This window comes from Anarrhichthys ocellatus, unplaced genomic scaffold, assembly GCF_004355925.1.
Source record: "Anarrhichthys ocellatus isolate YVR2014 unplaced genomic scaffold, GSC_Weel_1.0 scaffold6, whole genome shotgun sequence".
Lineage (NCBI taxonomy): Eukaryota > Metazoa > Chordata > Actinopteri > Perciformes > Anarhichadidae > Anarrhichthys > Anarrhichthys ocellatus.
The window spans coordinates 7,715,776-7,736,243 of record NW_022280036.1 but is presented as its reverse complement, the minus strand read 5'-3'; the positions used below and the strand labels follow the sequence as shown (position 1 = coordinate 7,736,243).

At 38.6% G+C, this 20,468-nt stretch overlaps 3 protein-coding genes across 7 annotated transcripts in view; all 3 read left to right on the top strand.

Moving 5' to 3' along the window:
- Nucleotides 1-11,387, top strand: part of LOC116382971 (heterogeneous nuclear ribonucleoprotein C) — a 33,436-nt gene extending 22,049 nt beyond the window's left edge. For both annotated transcript variants that reach the window (XM_031846461.1, XM_031846462.1), the window contains 5 exons: nucleotides 3,587-3,637; nucleotides 7,171-7,340; nucleotides 8,064-8,177; nucleotides 9,263-9,420; nucleotides 10,041-11,387. In XM_031846461.1, coding sequence (XP_031702321.1) covers nucleotides 3,587-3,637; nucleotides 7,171-7,340; nucleotides 8,064-8,177; nucleotides 9,263-9,420; nucleotides 10,041-10,079 — 532 coding nt within the window. In that variant the 3' untranslated portion in view covers nucleotides 10,080-11,387. The remainder of the gene's footprint in view (nucleotides 1-3,586; nucleotides 3,638-7,170; nucleotides 7,341-8,063; nucleotides 8,178-9,262; nucleotides 9,421-10,040) is intronic.
- Nucleotides 11,388-12,283: 896 nt separating this feature from the next.
- Nucleotides 12,284-15,159, top strand: uraha (urate (5-hydroxyiso-) hydrolase a). Of its 4 annotated transcripts, XM_031846854.1 has the most exons (6): nucleotides 12,295-12,382; nucleotides 13,332-13,462; nucleotides 13,557-13,615; nucleotides 14,426-14,562; nucleotides 14,698-14,833; nucleotides 15,058-15,159. In XM_031846854.1, exons 2-6 carry the CDS (start codon nucleotides 13,447-13,449, stop codon nucleotides 15,145-15,147), a joined length of 438 nt encoding a protein of 145 aa, XP_031702714.1. In that variant the 5' UTR covers nucleotides 12,295-12,382; nucleotides 13,332-13,446; the 3' UTR covers nucleotides 15,148-15,159. The 4 variants fall into 4 exon arrangements, with proteins under 4 accessions (XP_031702713.1, XP_031702714.1, XP_031702711.1 ...); XM_031846853.1 differs by having other exon boundaries at nucleotides 12,284-13,462; XM_031846851.1 differs by lacking the exon at nucleotides 13,332-13,462 and having other exon boundaries at nucleotides 13,545-13,615.
- Nucleotides 15,160-15,777: 618 nt separating this feature from the next.
- pdcd5 (programmed cell death 5) lies at nucleotides 15,778-19,744 on the top strand. The gene is made up of 6 exons (XM_031846855.1): nucleotides 15,778-15,958; nucleotides 17,451-17,494; nucleotides 17,841-17,902; nucleotides 18,728-18,819; nucleotides 18,916-18,987; nucleotides 19,072-19,744. The coding sequence occupies exons 1-6, from the start codon at nucleotides 15,893-15,895 to the stop codon at nucleotides 19,120-19,122; spliced, it is 387 nt and encodes a 128-aa protein (XP_031702715.1). The 5' UTR covers nucleotides 15,778-15,892; the 3' UTR covers nucleotides 19,123-19,744.
- The last annotated feature ends 724 nt before the right edge of the window (nucleotides 19,745-20,468 follow it).

The following is a 20,468-nucleotide window of genomic DNA, read 5'->3' as shown; positions in this document are numbered from 1 at the left end:
CACACACACACACACACACACACACACACACACACACACACACACACCTTTGAGGTTGTGCCATAGATTCAGCTGGAGTGAAACTGATGGATTTCTGCCTACAGCGGGTGTTGAGTGTGCGTGTTGGAGGAAATCTCTGGGCTGCTTTGTTCACACAAAAAGCAACTCGTCTTTGGCTAATGCACACACACACACACACACACACACACACAGGCACACACACACACACGGGCACGCTGAGGCTGAGATGATTTATAGCCAGCCATGTCTAATGGATTGCTTTGGCACTTGAGAAATTATGAAAAGAAATTAATTAGCCTTTAGTGACCCTGCTGTCCATCTGCCGCTTTTGTGTGTTTGTGTGTGTGTGTGCATTAGCCAAAGACGAGTTGCTTTTTGTGTGAACACAGCAGCCCACAGACTCCCCCACACACACACACACACACACACACAAACACACAGTGACCCAGTCATTTGGCTGTTCACTTTGGATGTAATTACAGTCAAAATGGGTTGCGGTAACCTCTCACAGATTTAGCTTCACTAATTAATATGAAAATACCGGTTGACCAAATTAATATAGAATATCTATTATTCAACGTTCAGCAGTTAAATAACAAACATGATGATGTCATTGTCATAGCTTCACTATCCCGTTTTTTTTTATGAAAATGTTTTACTTAAACTGGACAGAAGAGATATTGTATCTCAATGGGACCCTTCTGGTTAAATAAAGGATTCAATAATAAATATGTAAGAATGTAATCAATTGTTATTTACTACATTTCAAGTGATTATGATAAAGTAATAGAATGACCAACAATAACAAAGAGTTAAGTAGAATTTAGATATGAAAATATATTTTATAAAAATATGCAGTCTAATGCATGAAATAACGACAAGAGAAATACAAAGTAAAAAAATAAATAAAACTAACGATTATTTAAAAAAAAAGATAGGACAAATGATAAAGTTTGCCATAGAGCACGACACAAACTGATACAATGTACAATGACGGAGGTAAACCAGTGAACGCCAATGCGAGAAAAACAAATGGAGAACGAGCAGCACCTTATTTCCCCCTCAGTGAGGATTTCGGTGAATAGCAGTTATTTTCTATCTCTCTTCTGGCTGAATTCACTTGGAGAGCAGAATGCTCAGCTCAGCAGAGGACCCGGGAGTCCTTATTTTCTTGTCCTTCTGCCTCTCTGTGTCCTTCAGTGGTACAGGATGAAGGATTACTGTACTGTAAAAGGACAGTTCACTAGAAATACCCTTTTTACTTTTGTGTCCCAAAATGCATAAGAATCAAGACACAAAATGAGCTAATACATTATGTAGACCTCCTTCATTCCAAATAGGATACCAGAGGGCAGTCTTTAAATTAGATTTAAAATTGCGCTTTGCATTTTTTGGCAAGTGTGCAGCTCAGACATGAGCACTGAATTATTTTGTGGTTTCCTGCCTCCTGAGCTCTGAAAACCAGCTGGTATGAGACAGAATAGAGCCCATGAGAGCAACGCTGGAGGAGACGTGATTACGGTCCACTCCAAAATAAGTCAACACTTCAGATCCAGAGACCCACACACAAGCACACTTACAGCACCTCACAGCCCGGTGATGTTTGTCTGTGTATATTTGTACGTGTGTGTAATTCTGAATGTGGAGAAGTATTTGGTCCCCTGCTGTTTATCCTGACATACAAAAAGAACATCTCTTCTTTGAGATGAGCAGCATGACGACAACCAGGAGAATCACTGCCTCCCTGAGTGACAGATAAGCAGATGGCAAGGACTTTGGGTGTGTTATTTTCCCAAAATATGTAGAACAAAAATCACATTTTTTTTACCAATACATTGTCTGAACATGGGTTATCACTTGGATTTGAATATATGGTAACAAGCCACTTTAAAATGTGTCAGAGATCAAATTACACAATTAGAGTTTTATACTTTGTCTTTAAATGCACAGTTTTTGCTTACTCTAAAGCATCTAAAAAAAACTATATTTTAACAATGGATCCAAAGACTCTTGTATTTGAAAAGGCTCCCTCTTCGTGACTAACTCATTGAGAATTATTACTTGAACTGTAGTTCCCCTCAGCTCGATGGAGCATTTAGTGTCTTTCAGCTCATTGTTTTGATTTGCTGGCCCACAGCTTTGCTGTCTTGGTTCTTGGTTCCTACCAAGCTCTAAAGATGCACTGTACAATACCTGCCTAGCACCACACAGACGCAGTTACCAACTAGCTGGTAAAACTAGTGCAGAATTTAGCGTAGTCTATGTAACGAAGTGGACACCCATTGGTTTGTGGACTGCCGTTTTGAATGCTGAATAAGACATATTTAGGCAGCCAAAATGGTTACAATTAACTTCTATGAACTGAAAACACACTGTAAAAGGATTCAAGTTGTAAGGCAAAACACGGACAACTCTCAGACCGGACAACGCCGTGGTAGCGACCTGTCAGTCACAAGGTAGCCACACACTAAAGTACACTTACCGTCTATTTTACTTTAAATGGGACCATAATTTACTAAATAAACATCATGCTGTATTGAAAAAGACTTGAAACTAGCGATTGAGACCATAAACTCATGTTTACAGTCTTGGAGGTAATACATTTAGTGAGAAGTAGGGTCATTTTATCATTCCATGCAATCAAACTTGTTTTTGCAACCAGAGGAGTCGCCCCCTGATGGCCAGTAGAGATAATGCAAGTTTAAGGCACTTCTGCATTGGCATCAATTTTCAGACCCGGAGGTTGCTGCCTGGGTTTAAGTCATTATGATGTACTGATTCAATAATCTTCAATGCAGTAACAGTATGCTGAAATTTTCATTTATATCATATATGTGCTTGTTTTTACAATGCGCATAATGACTTCTCTTGCAAGTCAAGCTCTCGAATTGAATTATAGTGCAAGACTGATTGAAAGGGAAATGGAAAGAGTGAAGTCAGTTCAAACAAAGAGAAAGTATGAAATGAAAGAATGGAAAAGACGAATTGAGGGGGTGATTCAGTGAGAGAGACAGAGGGAGGGAGAGAAACATGGAGGGATTATTAGGGACTCTGTGTGCGGATTAGGGAGGAATGCTGAGGTCTGTCACACTAGAATGTGATCTCGCTCCGGCTTAGTGTCACTTTTCTGTCCTCTACTTCCTCTGGTCTGCTATACAGGTTCACTCCAGCTTCCAGCCCATTTCGGTTCTCTCCTGTTACATCACTCACCTGCCTCACTGCTTGCCTCACCTCACCAAGCGCACACATGAGATGAGATGTTCAGTGGGTGGTACAGTTGGCACACAAGACAATTTCTATGGATTTTCCATCCTGGATGCTGCAGCAAAACAAATCCAGTGTCTTTTTCTAGTTGGCTGGAGATCATGAACACTGCATTCTTTCCAGATGAAGTGATTGTACAGTATAAATCTGTTGAGGCTCACGCACATTTACACACTGACACACCAAACAAGCTTGCTGTTTGTTAAGTGAAATGTGTGATCGCTCCAGTAAAGGCGCATGGTGTAGTTTTGACAAATACTTTACTAACCACCTCCCCCGTCTTTCTCCACCTCTCCTGCAGATCTGAGTTCGACTTGGACTATGACAGCCACCACGAGGACTACAATGACAGGTAATGTCAGAAAGCCACGCATGGCAGCTCACACACCTTATTGCTTGTCTGCGTGTCACAGGAGGCTAAAGGAAGAGGCTAAAGTGGATTATTTATCCTTGCTGTCCCCAATAGTCTCCGCTCCCCGTCACTGTCTGCCACACAGCCGTCCCCCGTCCGTCATCCTGTCTTTGCTTGCAATGTTGCCTGTTACTACTCAACAGCCAGGAGCTCACTTGTTATACACAGACACGCAAGTGCACACTTTCTGGAAAGACACCAACCTTGTGGATTTGTGATCTGTAATCCCATTCGAGCATCGTAACTCTAGCTGAATCTCAAATGATTCTGTGTTTAGCAAACTTAGTTATATCATTTGCTTAAGCTGCATCCATGTAACGTTACAGATGTTGCCTTGAATTTTAGAGGCAATACATTCAGAGTTTATAGCAGCTCATAGCTCTAAATCACATAGTACATAGAGGTGGCGCAATATACCGGTATTGAAGATAACTAAAATTTAAAAATGTAATATTGATTTCTTATTAATAACACACATATAATGGTGCAGTTATGGTTACAGACGCACTCCACCTCCTTACATTTGTATTTTGAGTGTCATTCATTTGCCAAAATAGAGACAAAACTAACACAAAACAAAGTTCACAATGAATTTGATAGCCTTATTTATTTGCTTATTTTGTTTTTTTTTAAATCTACATGTATATGTAATTATTTTGGCCACAATAATTGTGTGGTGAAAATCTGATATTGTGACAGCCCTAGTAGCTTACATAGTATATTGACATGGGGGTTACTAGTATTTCCTGTCAATACAAATGATCTTATGATCTCTTTGTTCACATCCTTATAAAAATAATAAAGCTAATGTCTATTATATTGCAACATTTTTAAGTTGAAACATTATTGGTACATACAGATATTTTTGTTACCACGTCCGTCTGTGTCACTGTGTAGTGACTGTGAAGGAAAACATGTTGTGCACTTGGTCGAGTCAAACAGAAAACTTATTTCTCTCAGTCTCTGCCTGAAAACAAACAAAAACTGCTTTTATTTCCTGGTGTCTACACTTTAAACCAAATTGAGGGCATGAGAAGGAACTAGTCTGGAACCAAAAGAAAATACACTCTTCACTGAAAGACTAAGAAAGCCAAACCTCTTCACTTTTGATTGACGATATTCTAACAAAAACTCAGGAATTTATAGCTGACAAAAGCACTTTTTTCAATCTGTGAATTACTGAGACTAAAATTGAATTGAAAATCACTGCCAAACATGAACAGGTCACTTAAGATTAAGTTAAAGTCAATTTCCCAGAACAGATTGACAACAACCATCCGTTAGGTTTACATAATGCCCTTCAATAAAAATACCAAAACTGAGCATATTGTTTGGGACATGTCATGAACTGTGTGTTTACGTTTTTTATGTAACTGCAGAACACACTCTTGTGCAGTGTGCAGTTAATAGCAGTGGTTAGGTCGATGAGGTAGTTAGTTAAAATGAGCTCCACTCAGAGTAACTCTGTATTATTGGTCCTCCGCTGAAATTGTGCAGGGACCTTCCTACAACCCCCAGGCCTCAATCATAAACACTCCACTCAGCACATCTGAATAAAAGCAGGCAGTCACATAACACACACACACACACACACACACACACACACACACACACACACACACACACAGAATACACACCTCATTCTGGTGCCTTTCTCGCACATATCGATGCTCTGTTGGTCTGAGTATTAACTGTCATCATTTCTTTGTTTTTTGCATTTGTTTTGCCTTGCTCTGCATTTTTCCATCTATGCTCAGGGGGAACACTCACCACTGATTTTCAATTTGTTTTTAACACAGTGCATGATTATTCCCCATGCTGTTGACTTGCACTATTGACAGCTGGGTGTGGAAGCGTATGTGTGCATATCTATGCATGCACATGTATATGCCTCTGGGTGTGAGTGTGTGGGGACCGTGTGTGTGTGTGTGTGTGTATTTTGTTTCTGTGTTTGTTTGTTTTGTGGAACATCAATATGTGGGAAAAAGAGAAATTTTTTTTGTTGGCTGTCCTCTTGTGCGAACACGATAGAAAAGTGTCTTTCCACACAGATAACAGCTCCAGCTGACAAAGCTGCTTTTCGTGTGGGGTCTAATCCATAGAGACAAACACTCCCTTCCTCTCTCACACACTCACACACTTTTCTGTAATCCTCACTCGTCGCTCATTGTCTGAGCTTCCATTCTCTGAGATGACACTTCAAAGCCGGTGTAACAACACATTGTCTATCTGCCCCTGCAAACTGCTTTAAAGGACTTTAAACTCCCATAAGTCTTTGGTCTCTGTGTCTCTCCACACGGACAATGCTCAAAGCTTCTAATCTCACACACTTATGATGGTCTAATACACTTCATCCTTATATGACATTGTGATGCGTGTGCGTCTCTGTTTGCATACTGTGGATGTGAGAAGAACACAGAAATCTCAGTATCAAGTAGAGCGGCTTCGGAGAATATAACAGGTGAAAGAGAAAAACAGAGAACATTTTTCAGGGAGTCGGGCTGACTAACTGGCTGTCAGCTCGATCAGTAATCTACATTACCGTCCGACTCCAAGTCCTCGGAGCTCACAGCTCACCTTCCTGTTGTTGGCTGGCATCAAACAGCAGAAGACCCGTTTGCTCTCGTGGCTTTGCAGAAACCATGTAGGCTGTGCTCAGACTGATCCAAATATATCCAGATTGAGACGGAAATATTGAGTTGATCAGAATGATCAAGGTTTGGTACCTGCAGGTCTGAAAAGCACTCAGTTCAGATCTCTCATAAAAAAGCCTGAGATTTAATTCGCAAAGGTCTTGACATTCCTGCCGTAGACCATAACATTAGTCATAACTGTTTTTTTTGTGTGGTTGGTTCTGTAAGCACTATAGAGTTTGACTGTAATACACCCCATGTCACCAGCACTACTAGCCTGGCAGCGAGCTATTGATTGGCCCTGACAGAACCAATTACATTCAGTGACAGTTGGAGACATAGAGCAGGCAACGCCAGCGCAACAGAGACAGAAACAGAGATAGAAAGTAAAAGAGAAAAGAATATAGAATATACATATCCATATTTATCTATGAGATGCTTGAACAGATGCTTTTCACAAGCGACACATATTTCCTTTAATATCTCTTTTTCCAGCTTGTATCCCTGTCTTGTTTGAGCTAGGGCTGGGTTTGAATTTTTTCAACATTACAATAACTGTTGAGTTTAGATACAAATTTCAAGGGAACATAAACAAGTTTTTCTACAATACCCTTTCGTTTTCATTTAAGTACAGCCAAAGTTCCCATATTGAAGTGATGCCTAAACACAAGCAGCATTTTGCCCTCTCATGCTTGTGAGCAGACTCTCTTTCTTCCTGATTTTAGACAAACACGGGTTGCAATTAAAATCACAGCACACCCTCCCACTAATTCAGCAAAATGGCTGCATGCACATAGTTAAAGACGAGTTGTTTTACAATTGTATCTAATGAACTTTTAGGGTGTATGACTACCAGCGTGTACCGGCATCCCTGTCTCCTCTGCCCCTGGGACCCAGTCTGGCCAAGCGATCCCGTTCCTCCTCCTACTCCTCTGGGAACAGACGCAGTCGAGACAGAACCCACTCCAAAAGCTCCAGAGCCCACTCCACTAGTTCATCCACAGCCAAGTGTGAGTAATATGAATGGACTCAAGTCAGAAAAAGATTACATTAGATGATGCAGATTTATACTGTTTGTCTAAAACTCTGGCAAGGGGAATGCCTCTTTACATGAAAAATGAAATGATAAATATAAACCTCGGATCATTAGATCTTTTGCCTCTCATCCTTTCAGTATAACACAGTCACAGACAAAATATGCTGTGTGTAGTTTACTTAAGTCACAACACACAATCTCTACGTATTGAAGTTCAAAGACTTTTTTAACCCCCTTTTTCTGTGATGCTCCTTTGAAGAGAGAAACGATGCAGTGGAGAAAATTAGCTGTATTCAAAACCACGGCTGCATGATTCCTTAATTTGGCAGAAACTCTTATGCTGATCATGCTGATCAAAGTTAAAGGCCAACATGCACTTTTTTGATATAAGATATCTAAAGTGCATGCACATTTCTTCTTTCATAGTCACATTTTAGTAGTGAATTAAGGGTAATAGTTAGATATTTTGAGAATATGCCTATTTGCTTTCTTGCAGAGCATTTCAGATGAGACGGTCAATACCTCTCTGGTGCCCATCTTCTCAGCTAACTCTCTGTAAGAAAGCAAATACGTGCATTTGCCAGTATGATAACTGATATGATATGATAATATCATCTAACTAATCCCGAAAGAGATTTTCAGGTTGTGTAATAATTTCCTCATGTCCTTTACATTCTTACTGTCTTCATCCCTGCAGTGGGAATGGAGGAGTTGCAGGTGATTAAAAAGGAGCTGACTCTGATAAAGACACAGATCGATGGGCTGCTCGACAGTCTTGACAAAATGGACACACAGAGGAATGACCACAAAGGTGAGACATTCATTCACAAAGACAATGGAGGCGCAAGATCAACTGATAGACAATCTATTCGCACATCAAAAACATTTTAGGTGGACTCTGCAATATGCCACTTTCAGATTTCTGCTTGATTAGCTCCACCAGTCACAACCCCAATCAAAATGATTCAGGATCGGCATCGCAGGGGAAACTGGGGGATGGGAATGTACTGCACCACCAGAGCCACTCATATTTTACCTGACAAATCAATTAATTCCCTCCAGTCACACATTTTTTAAAAGTTGAAGCAAAGCCAATATCAACTGTGCAGGTATCTGGATTTATAAATGTGAGTAAATTATGGAACAAGCAAAACAAACAGTGTGGCTGAAGGAACTAACTGATGAGGCAAATATGAAGGACTGAGAACAACAGCAGATCAGTGTGCATGGAGGGAAGAGCTGCTGCTGCCCTCATGTGGACGTTTGAACACAATACTGTTACTGCGTCTGCCAACAACAGCTTCGGCTCAGGAAAGGAACTGGTCAAGGCTTTATCATCCTAAAGAAATAGTTTTTTACTGGAATCTTAATTCAACTGATCAAAAAAGTATGTTCGCTATGTAATGTCCATACTATCATGGCCATTGAGGTTACAGAGGTCTGGACCTCAGTATTTTCTGACTAAAAGTAACTTGACTACACGGACTTACTCGTCTGATCGCTGTCATTGGTTTGTGTGCGTGTGGGTGGATGATCTTGTCGTTACTACAAAATCTGTACTCAATACATTCGTAATTTAATTATGTCAACAACTTGAGGAAACTTAGTCTGTCTGAGAGGCAGGGGCGAAAAAAAAAAAGAAAAAAATGTATCTCAGGCTCTACTTGATTCCCCTGCCTCTCACTATCTAGCTCTGCTGTCTCTCACTTCCCCTCGCTGTCCCCTGTCACTCCCACTGTTATTTTCTGACTGTCTTAAAGTACAAAGTCAGTGGGATGCGCACAGACGTTTTTGTCTTTGAACCACAGAAAACATGTATTTTCTTTTCCAAAAGAAACAGGACCTAAGTTCCACACCTAAACTCCATGCGTGTATCTGTTTATTCCTGTGCTGTAGGGTCTCCCCTGAGAGAGGACAGTCCAGCTGGCTCACTGTACGCTCTGTCTGCCAGCAGCCCCGAGCACTCCCTCTCCTCCCTCTCTCCACCCAGCTCCCGCCATCGAATCCACAGAGAGAAACCTGACCCGAGGGAGCCCGATGATGATCACCACACGGTAAATGCACCTGAAGTCTGTGTGCACTTGTTCTGGAATGACTAAAAAGTAAATCAGTGAGGGCCGTCCCTTTTGCTTTTGTTGTCGGAACCGCATGATGCTAGTTTCTGGTATTAATGAGATTCATGACAAAGGTCTAGATGGTGCCACAATTTTTGTTAATTTGTCTTAAGAAGTATGTCTTTTGGGGCCCCATTTTGTGGATGAAAGACATAATAATTTAGAAACAGGAAAACTCAGTTTTGCACAGAAATGAAAAAAATTAAGTTAACCAGATGTTTCTGTGCTACAAAGTGAGTTATCATGAAACAACTACTGAGACTCCACTACCTTAAAATCAATTTATACTTGCACCATTCAGTTTCAGATGTCTTTATTGTCCATTAGATTTGCATAAAATGGGAATTTGCTTTTGGCACTGCCATAAGACAATATACACACACAACAATACACAACATTTATGCATCTTAAAGTATTAAAGTGACCAAATGGCATTAATAATAAAGTGCTGAGTGGATTTTTCTTCCACTGGTATGTCATCATTTAATTACACTTTAGTAATTGTGAGCTCACAGTTCAGTGAAATGTGTCTTTGTTTTGTCTATGTCTGTCTGTTACAGATGAGCAACCACAGCTCTGACCCAGAGGAGGAAATATGAGGAAGGAACATGAAAAGACGTAGAGGACATGGATTAAGTGCCAAACATGGAGGAAGAGAACAACAACCGACAAGCCAACACTCAAATTATCCGATAACACAATACATTTATGTTATTGTATCACAACAGCCTGCTTTCTGTGACCATATTTTTAAGTCAAACTAAAAAATGGATACAGGTGACTTATACAAACCAAGTACATGCACATCTGTTAAGAAGAATTTGGTAGGATGGCCTGAGAGAGTGAGAGAGTAATTATAAAGGAGAACTGGAAGAACGGTAGTGAATTTAACTTTTTATTTTCCTGCCTAAGGAGGCATTCCTATTTAATTGTAAAAGAGGGTTTATACAAATGCCAATATTCCAGTATTAATCCAGATACTGCAGAATTAATCTAAATGAGACAATAGGATATTTGATGAAAGCCTTGTGTAAGTAGCTTACCAATTTATCTTGCCCACATTAAAAGCCTTCTTCTGAAACAGGCAGCACATACCAGCATCAGACTGTACATATAGTACATAATGTGTCATGTTGCTAGAGGTGCTGCAGTGTTTCTGCCGTTTCACCAGTTTTTCCAAAGAACGAAATTCTTATATCTTCAATTAGATAACGTAGAAACAATAAAGAACCTGGAATATTAATGAAGCGTGGGCAGTTATAAACTACGTTAACAGCATACTTAAATATTATATTTTTCAGAACTATGGTATAACTATAATAGTGTGTGCATGCACTGTGAAATAAAAATCCCTTCAGTGGATCTCAAAGTATTTTGACTTATGAAAGCAAAAGAAATTGCTACATTCTCAAATTTGATCTTTCAATAGGGCTTTTTGTTGACGCTCAACTCACCTTTTCTCTTTCTAAAATATCAGAATTTAGCTAGTCAAAGTTAGTCACAGTAATCTGTGAGAGATTGAATAGTAACGCTGATCATTCAGGAGAAACAGGTTGTTTTCAGCTTGTAAGTATCAGTCTGCTATACTCTAAAACTTTTCTTTCCTTTATATGTGTTAGAGAAATGTTACTACTCTCTTCCATCATGTATTTGGCACTTTTAAGACATGCAGAGGCCCTGGTCAGTGTGTAATATTGTGTATTATTGTAAACTTTACTGTAATTGTTGAACTGTCTAATTTTATTCTTGCTTTAGGAATTCTCATGTGTTTTTTAAAAGAAAACAAAGACGTTATTCCTATGCTGTTACATTTTTTTGTTTGCATTCTTCAGATTAGCCAAGTGGAAATACTCATTGTCAAAGTAGTAAAGGTATTTTCATATTGAGTATAAATACAGTACATGGGAGTGTGTGTGTTTTTTCTAAGAGACCAAGACAGACACAGAGAGAACAATTGAAAGAGAAACAAACATTGGAAATAATGTTAAGTATTAGAAATCATAAAATGTTGAAAGTACTGCTCCAAAACTTTACAGTGTGCAAATATCCGAAGTGTATAAATCATATATATATATATAATAATAGACTCCATATCAAACAGAGGAAAGCTGAAAGTAAACATCATCTCGCTTGCCGTAAATCAGAGAGCTAGATCACATGATCACAGGTTTCTCTGAACCCACAACATCTGTAGTCCTCGGTGCATGGATGGTTTGACCTCAGGTCAATCGGACCCTCAAGCAGAATTGTACACATTATTATCCATACCGTGTGTGTAGTTTTGAAGGCTGCTATGTGCCTGATGATACCACTAACACTGCCTAGACTCACACTACAGCAGTTCAGTCAGGAACACTCTCGTCATAGATTTTAACCATTTATTGCAACAAATGGACATACAGATAAACTTGGCGATGATGGCTCGATCGCTCTTTGAATGCTCCCCAGATTAGCCAGCAGCTACCAAGCCAAAACGGGGAGCACCGAGCAACAACCCCCAAGGGTGTAAACTTTACAGGAATGTTTACAGAAGTACATTTTTTAAATACATTTCAACCATTTGCCATGAAAGATGAACTCTGAACTAAAAAAGGGGTGGAGGAGGCAAAGCTTTGCCGGCAGTACGGCTTGTAACAGCGTTGGTGTAGAAGGAATCAGTGAGGAGGGAGTCATATTTAAATAAACCTCCCTGAAGTGAGAGTGGGCTGCGATTGGTGCGTGGCCGTGCCGTGTGGAAGCTATGATTCAATAGGCTGGCTGTCAGTTTACAGCTGGGGGCGTATGACTTCCGTGTCCTGCATGAACTAACGCGATGCTTCATTTTCCACAAGTTGTTCACAGTTGATGAGACTTCAAACTCCTGTGACAACAACATGGCAGCCAGGTCAAAACGGATCAATAGGTACAGTACATTTTCTGCATATGGTTATTTTAAGAAAGTTTGGTTGTTCTACTATATTTCTTTCAGAAAAACGACTAGTGGTGGAGATACTGCAGATGTAAAATGTGTGCAAGAAAGTATTTCTACCACTAGCTGTGTCTCTGAAAAGCCATTTTAGCTAAAGACTGAGTTAATAACTGACATACTATGGCCACAGGGAGAAAATGGTAATAACTATTGGTTGTTTTTATGTGACCCTTTAAACAACAATATTTTGACTAAGCATAAAAAGTGACCAGATGCTGAGTGCATAGTTTAGGATGTTCATGTGGTCAAATGGTGCGGTTAGTTCATATTGGAAATAGGACATGATAGCTAACTAGAAACTGTCAAATCATATCAGGAAATGTAGTTGGAATAATTAATGTTAATTGTTGAGAACAATTTCTTTACTGATGACACACTGTCCTAAACGAAGCATATTCCATTTGACGATAAAGTCCAAGAGTCATAGTAGAAAGCTCTGGCAATAGCTCATTAAATGGACCTTCAGTTTAGAATGTTTACCACAGTTCATGTCACAGAGATTTTTGACAGTTGTTTCTAAGAAAAACTAAAAAATATAGTAGCATTAAGAAATTACAGCAATACTTTCAAAGAAAAACTCCAATAGCCCGATGTAATAGTCACCATGTTTTAATGTGTTCACAGAGTAGTGCTTGTTGTCAACATTTAGCTCTAAAAGATCCCTCATGTTTGAAATTATTACATTGAACACTCTGGTTTGAATGTCATTAAAATGAGAGCGGGTTGAGAGGAGGTATCACAGCACGTGTCTTAACCATTATAATTCGAGCAGGAAGTGTATTTAGGGTTCATTAAGATAAACATATGTCAGAAAATGAAAAGAAACGTTAATTTTACTTCAATTATTATGTGCTTGTCTGCATGTGCCTCGGCCTCTGAGCAGTCCACTTTCATCATCCTTTTCCACTAAGTTCAAAGTGCTGAAAGCAAAGAGTGACAAAAGGAGCTCTTGCAAAACCGGTCTTCTGTTGACAGAAAGATAAGCGCTTGAGTGCTGAATGTCATGTGGAATAGGTCAGTGTGCAGATTTGCAAGGGAAATGTGACAAACATCTGACCATGAAATTATATTTTTTTGGTTAAAACCACTGACCCAGTTTATTCATCAGCACACATGAGCGCGTACAGGCTGCAGCAACTCAACGGTCATATTTTGCCTGGAAATAAGGTAAGAACAAAACTTTTAATAGATATACAATACAATACAATATTTCATTCAATAGAATAGACAATTATATTCAATATGTTGTATGTACCGTATATTGTATGTTAAAGCAACAGCATGAACTCTGACTGAGAAGATATTTTGTGAGAAGTGAGAGAGGCTACAACAGGGGCAGTCAATAGTCAGTCACTGAAATATATATTTACCAAAAAAACATTTTTGAATGTACATATTACAGTATATCCAGGGTTTCATTCAGATATTATTAGTTTGAACAACTACCTCTGTATCTAGTTGAGGAAATTGCATGTCCTGTTATTCAATTACCCTAAATACATTACCCTTTATACATAATAACACACAACGTACATGTACAATTTGTTACTTGTAAGTATTTAAAATGTTCTGAAACAGAATTTTCACTCTGCATTCCCAAATAAATCCCACATGTTGCTTCAATACAGGAAGGTTCCCTCTTTAAATGGCTAACTTTTCAGTGCTGATCAAGGAAGCAGAAAGCACATATCTAAAATAAATCTATACATCAAATAAGTCTGACAACTTTGAAAGAGCTGTGCTATATGAATGTAAGATAGTATATGAAGATGGGGTGTTAAAGTGTTCTTCCTTTACATTTGGAACAAATTAACAAATATAATTCAAAACCAATTTCACTTCAACAAAACTAGTCCCGTATTAATATTTATTTGCCAGTTGTCAAAAGATAATTGTGTAATTTTTAATGTTGTAGTCTAATGTGATTTCTTCAGATTTGAGCACATCAACTGAAAGTCTTAAACTCTTGTTCTGTAGATCACAGCAATGGCAGGCCCTAGTCCCCTGACCACCCATGTGCTGAACACGGCAATGGGTGTCCCTGGTGCGAACATGGGCCTCAGTCTCTATCGACAAGACCCCTCTACTGGTACCTGGAGTTTGATAACCACTGGGTAAAAACCTGAGGAAAAGTATCATAAGCAAAACACCACTCACATAGTCCCCAAATATGGTCACAGGAAATTCTCAAATATTACCACTAATGTATATTTTCATCATAGGTCTTAAATCATATTTTGTCTCAACAGGATCACTAATGCTGATGGACGCTGCCCAGGACTCATCACAACCCAAATGTTTACTTCTGGGGTTTATAGATTGCACTTTGAGACTGCTCAGTACTGGGAGAGTATGGGAGAGACCTGCTTCTACCCGTATGTTGAGGTGAGGAAAGGCATAAAGGGTTATGTGCCAACATGATCTTCATCTTTTATTCTTAGGTATAATGCTGCTTTACTTGCTGTGGCTTTACCATATTTTTGTAACTAGATCTGTGAATTTGTACCCTCATTTAACTTGGCATATAGGCATACAATGCAATTAACAATCATGACTATCAGTCTTACTTGTAATTGTTGATCTTTTTCATGTTTGGTGTTTTGTTGCAGATTGTCTTCACTATAAATGACCCGGGCAAAAAGTACCATGTCCCACTACTCCTGAGTCGGTTTTCTTATAGTACGTACAGAGGGAGCTAGAAATCAACAGTGATGTCCCATCACAGGCAGAGGCGATTCCACCAAGAACATCCATCCCAGCACCAGCTGTACTGTCTATTGACAAGACACAATGCTCCATTTGAATTATCCTTCCCTTTGAATAATGATGTGATACTGTAATAAATATAATTTTGTTATGATTACACAAACAATATTACTCATATACAGTGTACTTATTAGGATACCATTATATTAAACGCTTATTCAAACTGTTGTCAAGGCATACACTGTTTTAATAAACTGGTTTTTTGGGTACATTTTTTTCTTTTGGTCTTTTGCTAACATGCATATAAATCCACCTGCTAGTATTTTTTCAAAAACTCAGCACTCTCTGTATTTTATACTAAATGAAACTGACCAAAATTCACATTGTGTGAAACAAATAACATTAAAATAAAGTATATTACATGGACATTGTTCTCAAAAAGAAGATCCTGCCATTGCCTTGTCAATTCCTGTAACACCTGAGGCCATTCCCATCCTCAACAGAAACCATTACTATATATATTTCTATAATTCATACATCTGTCCAGTAAGAGTTCTCACATCCGTCTTATGTGATCTTCACTCTGCGCTCGATTGCTTAAGCCTGAGTGTTGGCTCGGTGTTGATTGCACTCCCCTGTACTGGGTAGGGCCTTACCTCTGCTGGGAGTTTAGGTTACATTTTACTAAGTTATCTCGTCCCTTTTCAGTCTATTAGGTGCATATCACTTCTGTTAATCATGGCAGACGACGAATTGGAGGCAATTAGGCGGCAAAGAATGGCGGAACTACAGGCAAAGCACGGGGTAAGGACAAAACACGAGCTGGGAAGCGTGTTTGCGGCCGCCCTATAAGGAGAGGCTGAGATGCTGCTAGCTAGCTAACCAGTTACTAGAACTCAACTAATGTAACTGTCGATCCGTGGATATACATAGCCCACTTATGAGAACCATGCTCTGTGTAAAAGAACCGTGATTAACTCCGTAGTAAGTAACATATATCACAGTAATAACCAGCAGCATCTCACTGGCACTGCTAGCGCACACCCCTCTGACAATGACAGCGTTAGAATCAAACAACGAGTTATGTCAAATGTATTTATTTTATGTTCACAAGTACACAGCAGACTGGTGAGCTTAGTTAGAATTGAGTATTTTCGTAGATTATCTGTTGGATTTCTATTTAGTGAGAAGGCAAGACAGTTTCATTACCATAAGTGTTTCTTTATTATCCACATGATAAACTGAAACATTCTCTTATAGTGCAAGGTAAATAATGTCTTATGTGACCGTAATACATAACGTTGTATATTTATACTCTAACAAAATATTGATATAGTGCCATCCTATGTGAGTGAAATGTATAAACACTGCTTTCTTGAACGCACAGTATCTAATTTGTACACAATATATACACACAGCTCAGCAGAAACCCATTGATGAAATTAGTAAGATATTATTTTATCACAGATAGATTGGTATCATTGTAGATTGTACCAGATAAGACATTGCTGTACAGAAAGGCTATAATATATTTTAGGTAATTTATAAACGGTGTCACAACTTCCTACTTTGCCCTCCAGGGAGTGCTGACATGTGGGATTTGTTTTAATGACAAGTATTTAATAAAATAGAAGAAAGAAGTAGAAAAGTCCAGGACTGTTTCCGTTGTGTTCATGTATGCTTCATTTCCAACTTTTATCAAGATGGAGACATTCAATGTCAGACTAAATAAATATTAGAAAATGGGAACTAAAGACTTGAAATTAGATTAATTTGAACAATTGCTCTACTTTTTCAGGGAGCAGATAAGGTGAGAGGTATCCTAGATACCCAAATTAATCGTATCGTAAAAAGGAAAAGTTGTTCATTCAAAGCGCAAATGTATGTGGATAAAAAATGTAAAACAGAAAACAATACTGTAAATGATCCATCATGATTAATACATAGCTTATTTATATAAACATTAGGTTTAGCTAATGTTAATGACTGTTGTCTGACTTGACACCTTAACCTGTTGTTTTGATACAGGCGTGCTGTAGATTCTTGTATTGCATCAAGTTTCAACATATCTTTAGCCAAACATTATGTTCTAGTGAAATATATCATTGAAACTCTGTTTCATAAAATGATGGACCAGCATGGGGGAACTCATTGAGACAGTTATTAAGCTAATCGGTGAGGTGTTGTGGGACTGTTGGGCTGCTATGAAATCTTTCTCCTTGTTATACATCCTCCAGTTAGCTGAATGCAGAAATACAACCTGTATGTGACAATGCTTTCTGACATTTTCTTTCAGGATGCTTCAAATAATCAGCAGCAAGGAGAGGAGGCCAAACAAAGGTAAGATGTGTTCATTCATTTAAAGCATAGACATATAGTGAATGCATTTTACTTTATACACAGTACGGTGTCTTTATTAGTACTTTAAATTAAAGAACACACTGAGTTATCTACAAACTATTGTGACTATTGTCATTACTATTACAGAGTCTCAATATATTTGAAAGCAAAGTCAACACTTAATATAATATTAAACCTGTCTGTGTAGCTGTGGGACCGAGCCAATGTTCTGATGGCCTGACGGGTCAATAAAAGCATTTTTCTGTTTCCTTTTTACTGGTCTCAGCAGTCCTTGACCCAAACAGTGGTACGTAGTGCTAATGTAGTAATGTTTTATTTTTTCCAGAGAACATGACATGAGGAACTCTATATTGGCTCAAGTTCTCGACCAGTCTGCCCGGGCCAGATGTAAGTAATTTAATTATTGAGAGGAATCCATTTGGAAATTCATCAAGCTCTTGAAGAACCAAAAGGTATCATTAAAATACTAACCGATTGCTTGGCCTCCGGTATTGCTGCTCACAGCTTTCTCAAGAACCACTAATTGAAATAACTTCACAATCGGAACACTGCGCTTCTCTTGGTCCTGAGTATTTCACCTGCCGTGACGTAGTTGCACCCACTAGCGATGGTAGAGTCGACACTTCATTTGGGGGCAAAAGCTCACACAAACATTTACTGCACAGTGTATACATAACATACTACTAACAAGTACTAATAATGTCCCGTGGATCTCAAAAGCAATACACCAGCCACGTGTGAAGTCGATCGAATGAACGGTTGTCGAGAAAATAGAACAACAGACAGACATTGTAGTGAGATGTATTTATTTGGCATGTTGAAAATGGCCAAAAAACAGCAATACTGTTTTCTTTTTGTGAAAATCAGATGGAAAATATTACAAATGATTAAAGAAACACACCTTTTAAAACCTGTTTTAAATAGCAGGATTGGCACTGTATGCAACCAAGTCACCACCGGCATGCCAGTATTAAAAATGTTGTCGAAAAGAATCATAGCAATGTTTGTAACACATCTTAAGAGCGGTTTCTCTTCACTCTAATGAAAATGTCCTACAGGATTTATCTAAGAAATCTAAGGCTCCTCTTACTGAGTTTTGTAAAAAGGTCCAGTGCGCCTTTGCAGCTATATTGTGTGATGAATAAGTTGTGTACATCTATAAATGCCACTCAAATGTGAACACAAGGTGGTAAAATAATTTTCCTTTTTCAGTGAGCAATCTTGCGTTGGTGAAGCCGGAGAAGGCCAAAGCAGTTGAAAACTATCTCATTCAAATGGCTCGTTATGGATCTTTGGGAGGAAAGGTAAGAAAATGACCTCTGCTCTGAAGCTTAAAAATGCTAATGTTGCTATTATTCCACATGCCAGAACTGTGACAAGTGGATTTTTTCTTTTGTCAGATTTCCGAGTCGGGCTTGATCGAGATTCTAGAGAAAGTCAGGGGGCAAACAGAGAAGATGACAACGGTCAAAGTAAATGCCACTGAAATGTCCCCTCTGTTTGAGTAATTGTCAGTCACTTGTCCATCTTACATCCTTATGCTCTGTACTTGTCAGTTCGACAGGCGTAGGGTGATGGACTCGGATGATGATGAAGATGATTACTAACTTTCAATGGGAACCGTGGAACAAGCCAAGAAATCTGGAGAGGATATGCTTCACTGAGACTCTGATACCATCTTTGACCTGTTAGCTGAATCATGGGATGCCACATGAAGCTCTGTGTGTTTCTGGAAACTGCATCTCTAGGAAGGAAGAACAAAGTGGAGTTGACATTGTGGCATAAGATGTTGGGGGGGTTAGAATACTCGGTGTCAAATATGGTGCTCTTTTGGGATCTCTTTTTGATCAAGTTGCTACAAATTTGCTCTGCTTGCGTCATACCCCTGATAGCTCATGGCACCGTTTGACTCCTCTCTGTTGTAACTCTTTTTTTCTTTCATTTTTACCATGTTGGATTTCTGTTCTTCAATCACAAGAAGCTAAATAAAATACAAAACACACTCATTTTATCTAGATTATTTGAATTCTAAACATTGTTCTGTATTTAGGGCCAGCATCCCATTAACTTTGGTTGTTGCACTTTGATATTTTCTTTTTGCTGACATGTTTATTAAAGGTTTACATAAAAAAATATAAAAATGTTTGTTTTTCTAGTAAACCACTTCTAAAATGTACAGTTATGAAAAAGAGTTCAACGCTATAAAAAGGTTTCTACTTTGTTTTTTCATAGATTTTGTTCCTTTGGTCAACGCACACAATTAGCACGGTTGTGAGTGACTATGCTCACTGCAAGAACAGAAAACTTTGCAGTATCATTACACATGATCTTCAACACAATAGGAAAAGTTGACTTAATGTTTCTTTAGAGATGACTGACTAATCAACAAGAGTTTACAGATGGCTAAATGTATCCAACTACTTTTAAAATAGAAAGCATGAACGAGAAACGTGATTCATTTTTTAAATAAAATAACACTAAGCTTTGTTTCCACAATTAACATAGAGTAAGCCGGTCAAACAACCGAAGGAAATACTTGCATTACTGTTGCATCACCATGAATTACTTAGCTAGAGTTAGCATAGCTTCACATTTGGCATTAATTTTTACGAACACTACAGTCAAGTGATACTTTTTGCTTTGATCATTACCTGCATTGTCAAGTGAAAGAAGAGTAATCTAATGCTACAAAAAGGGAGTTACCCTATCACCATTGGTGGAAAGACTTTTCAGATCCTTTATTCAAGAGGTTAAGTAAAGGGTGAAAGTGCTCCATGACAAAAGTCCTGCATTTAAAAGGTTTACTTTAAGTTAAGGTAAAAGTATTATCCGAAATATAAAGTATTTGAATATATCATGTACTGCTTAGATGAATGTATTGCATTAAAATGCTTGCACGGTTTGTCTTTGAAATGTAGTGGAGTTTAACCATTAAGTAGTACTTAATGGAAAT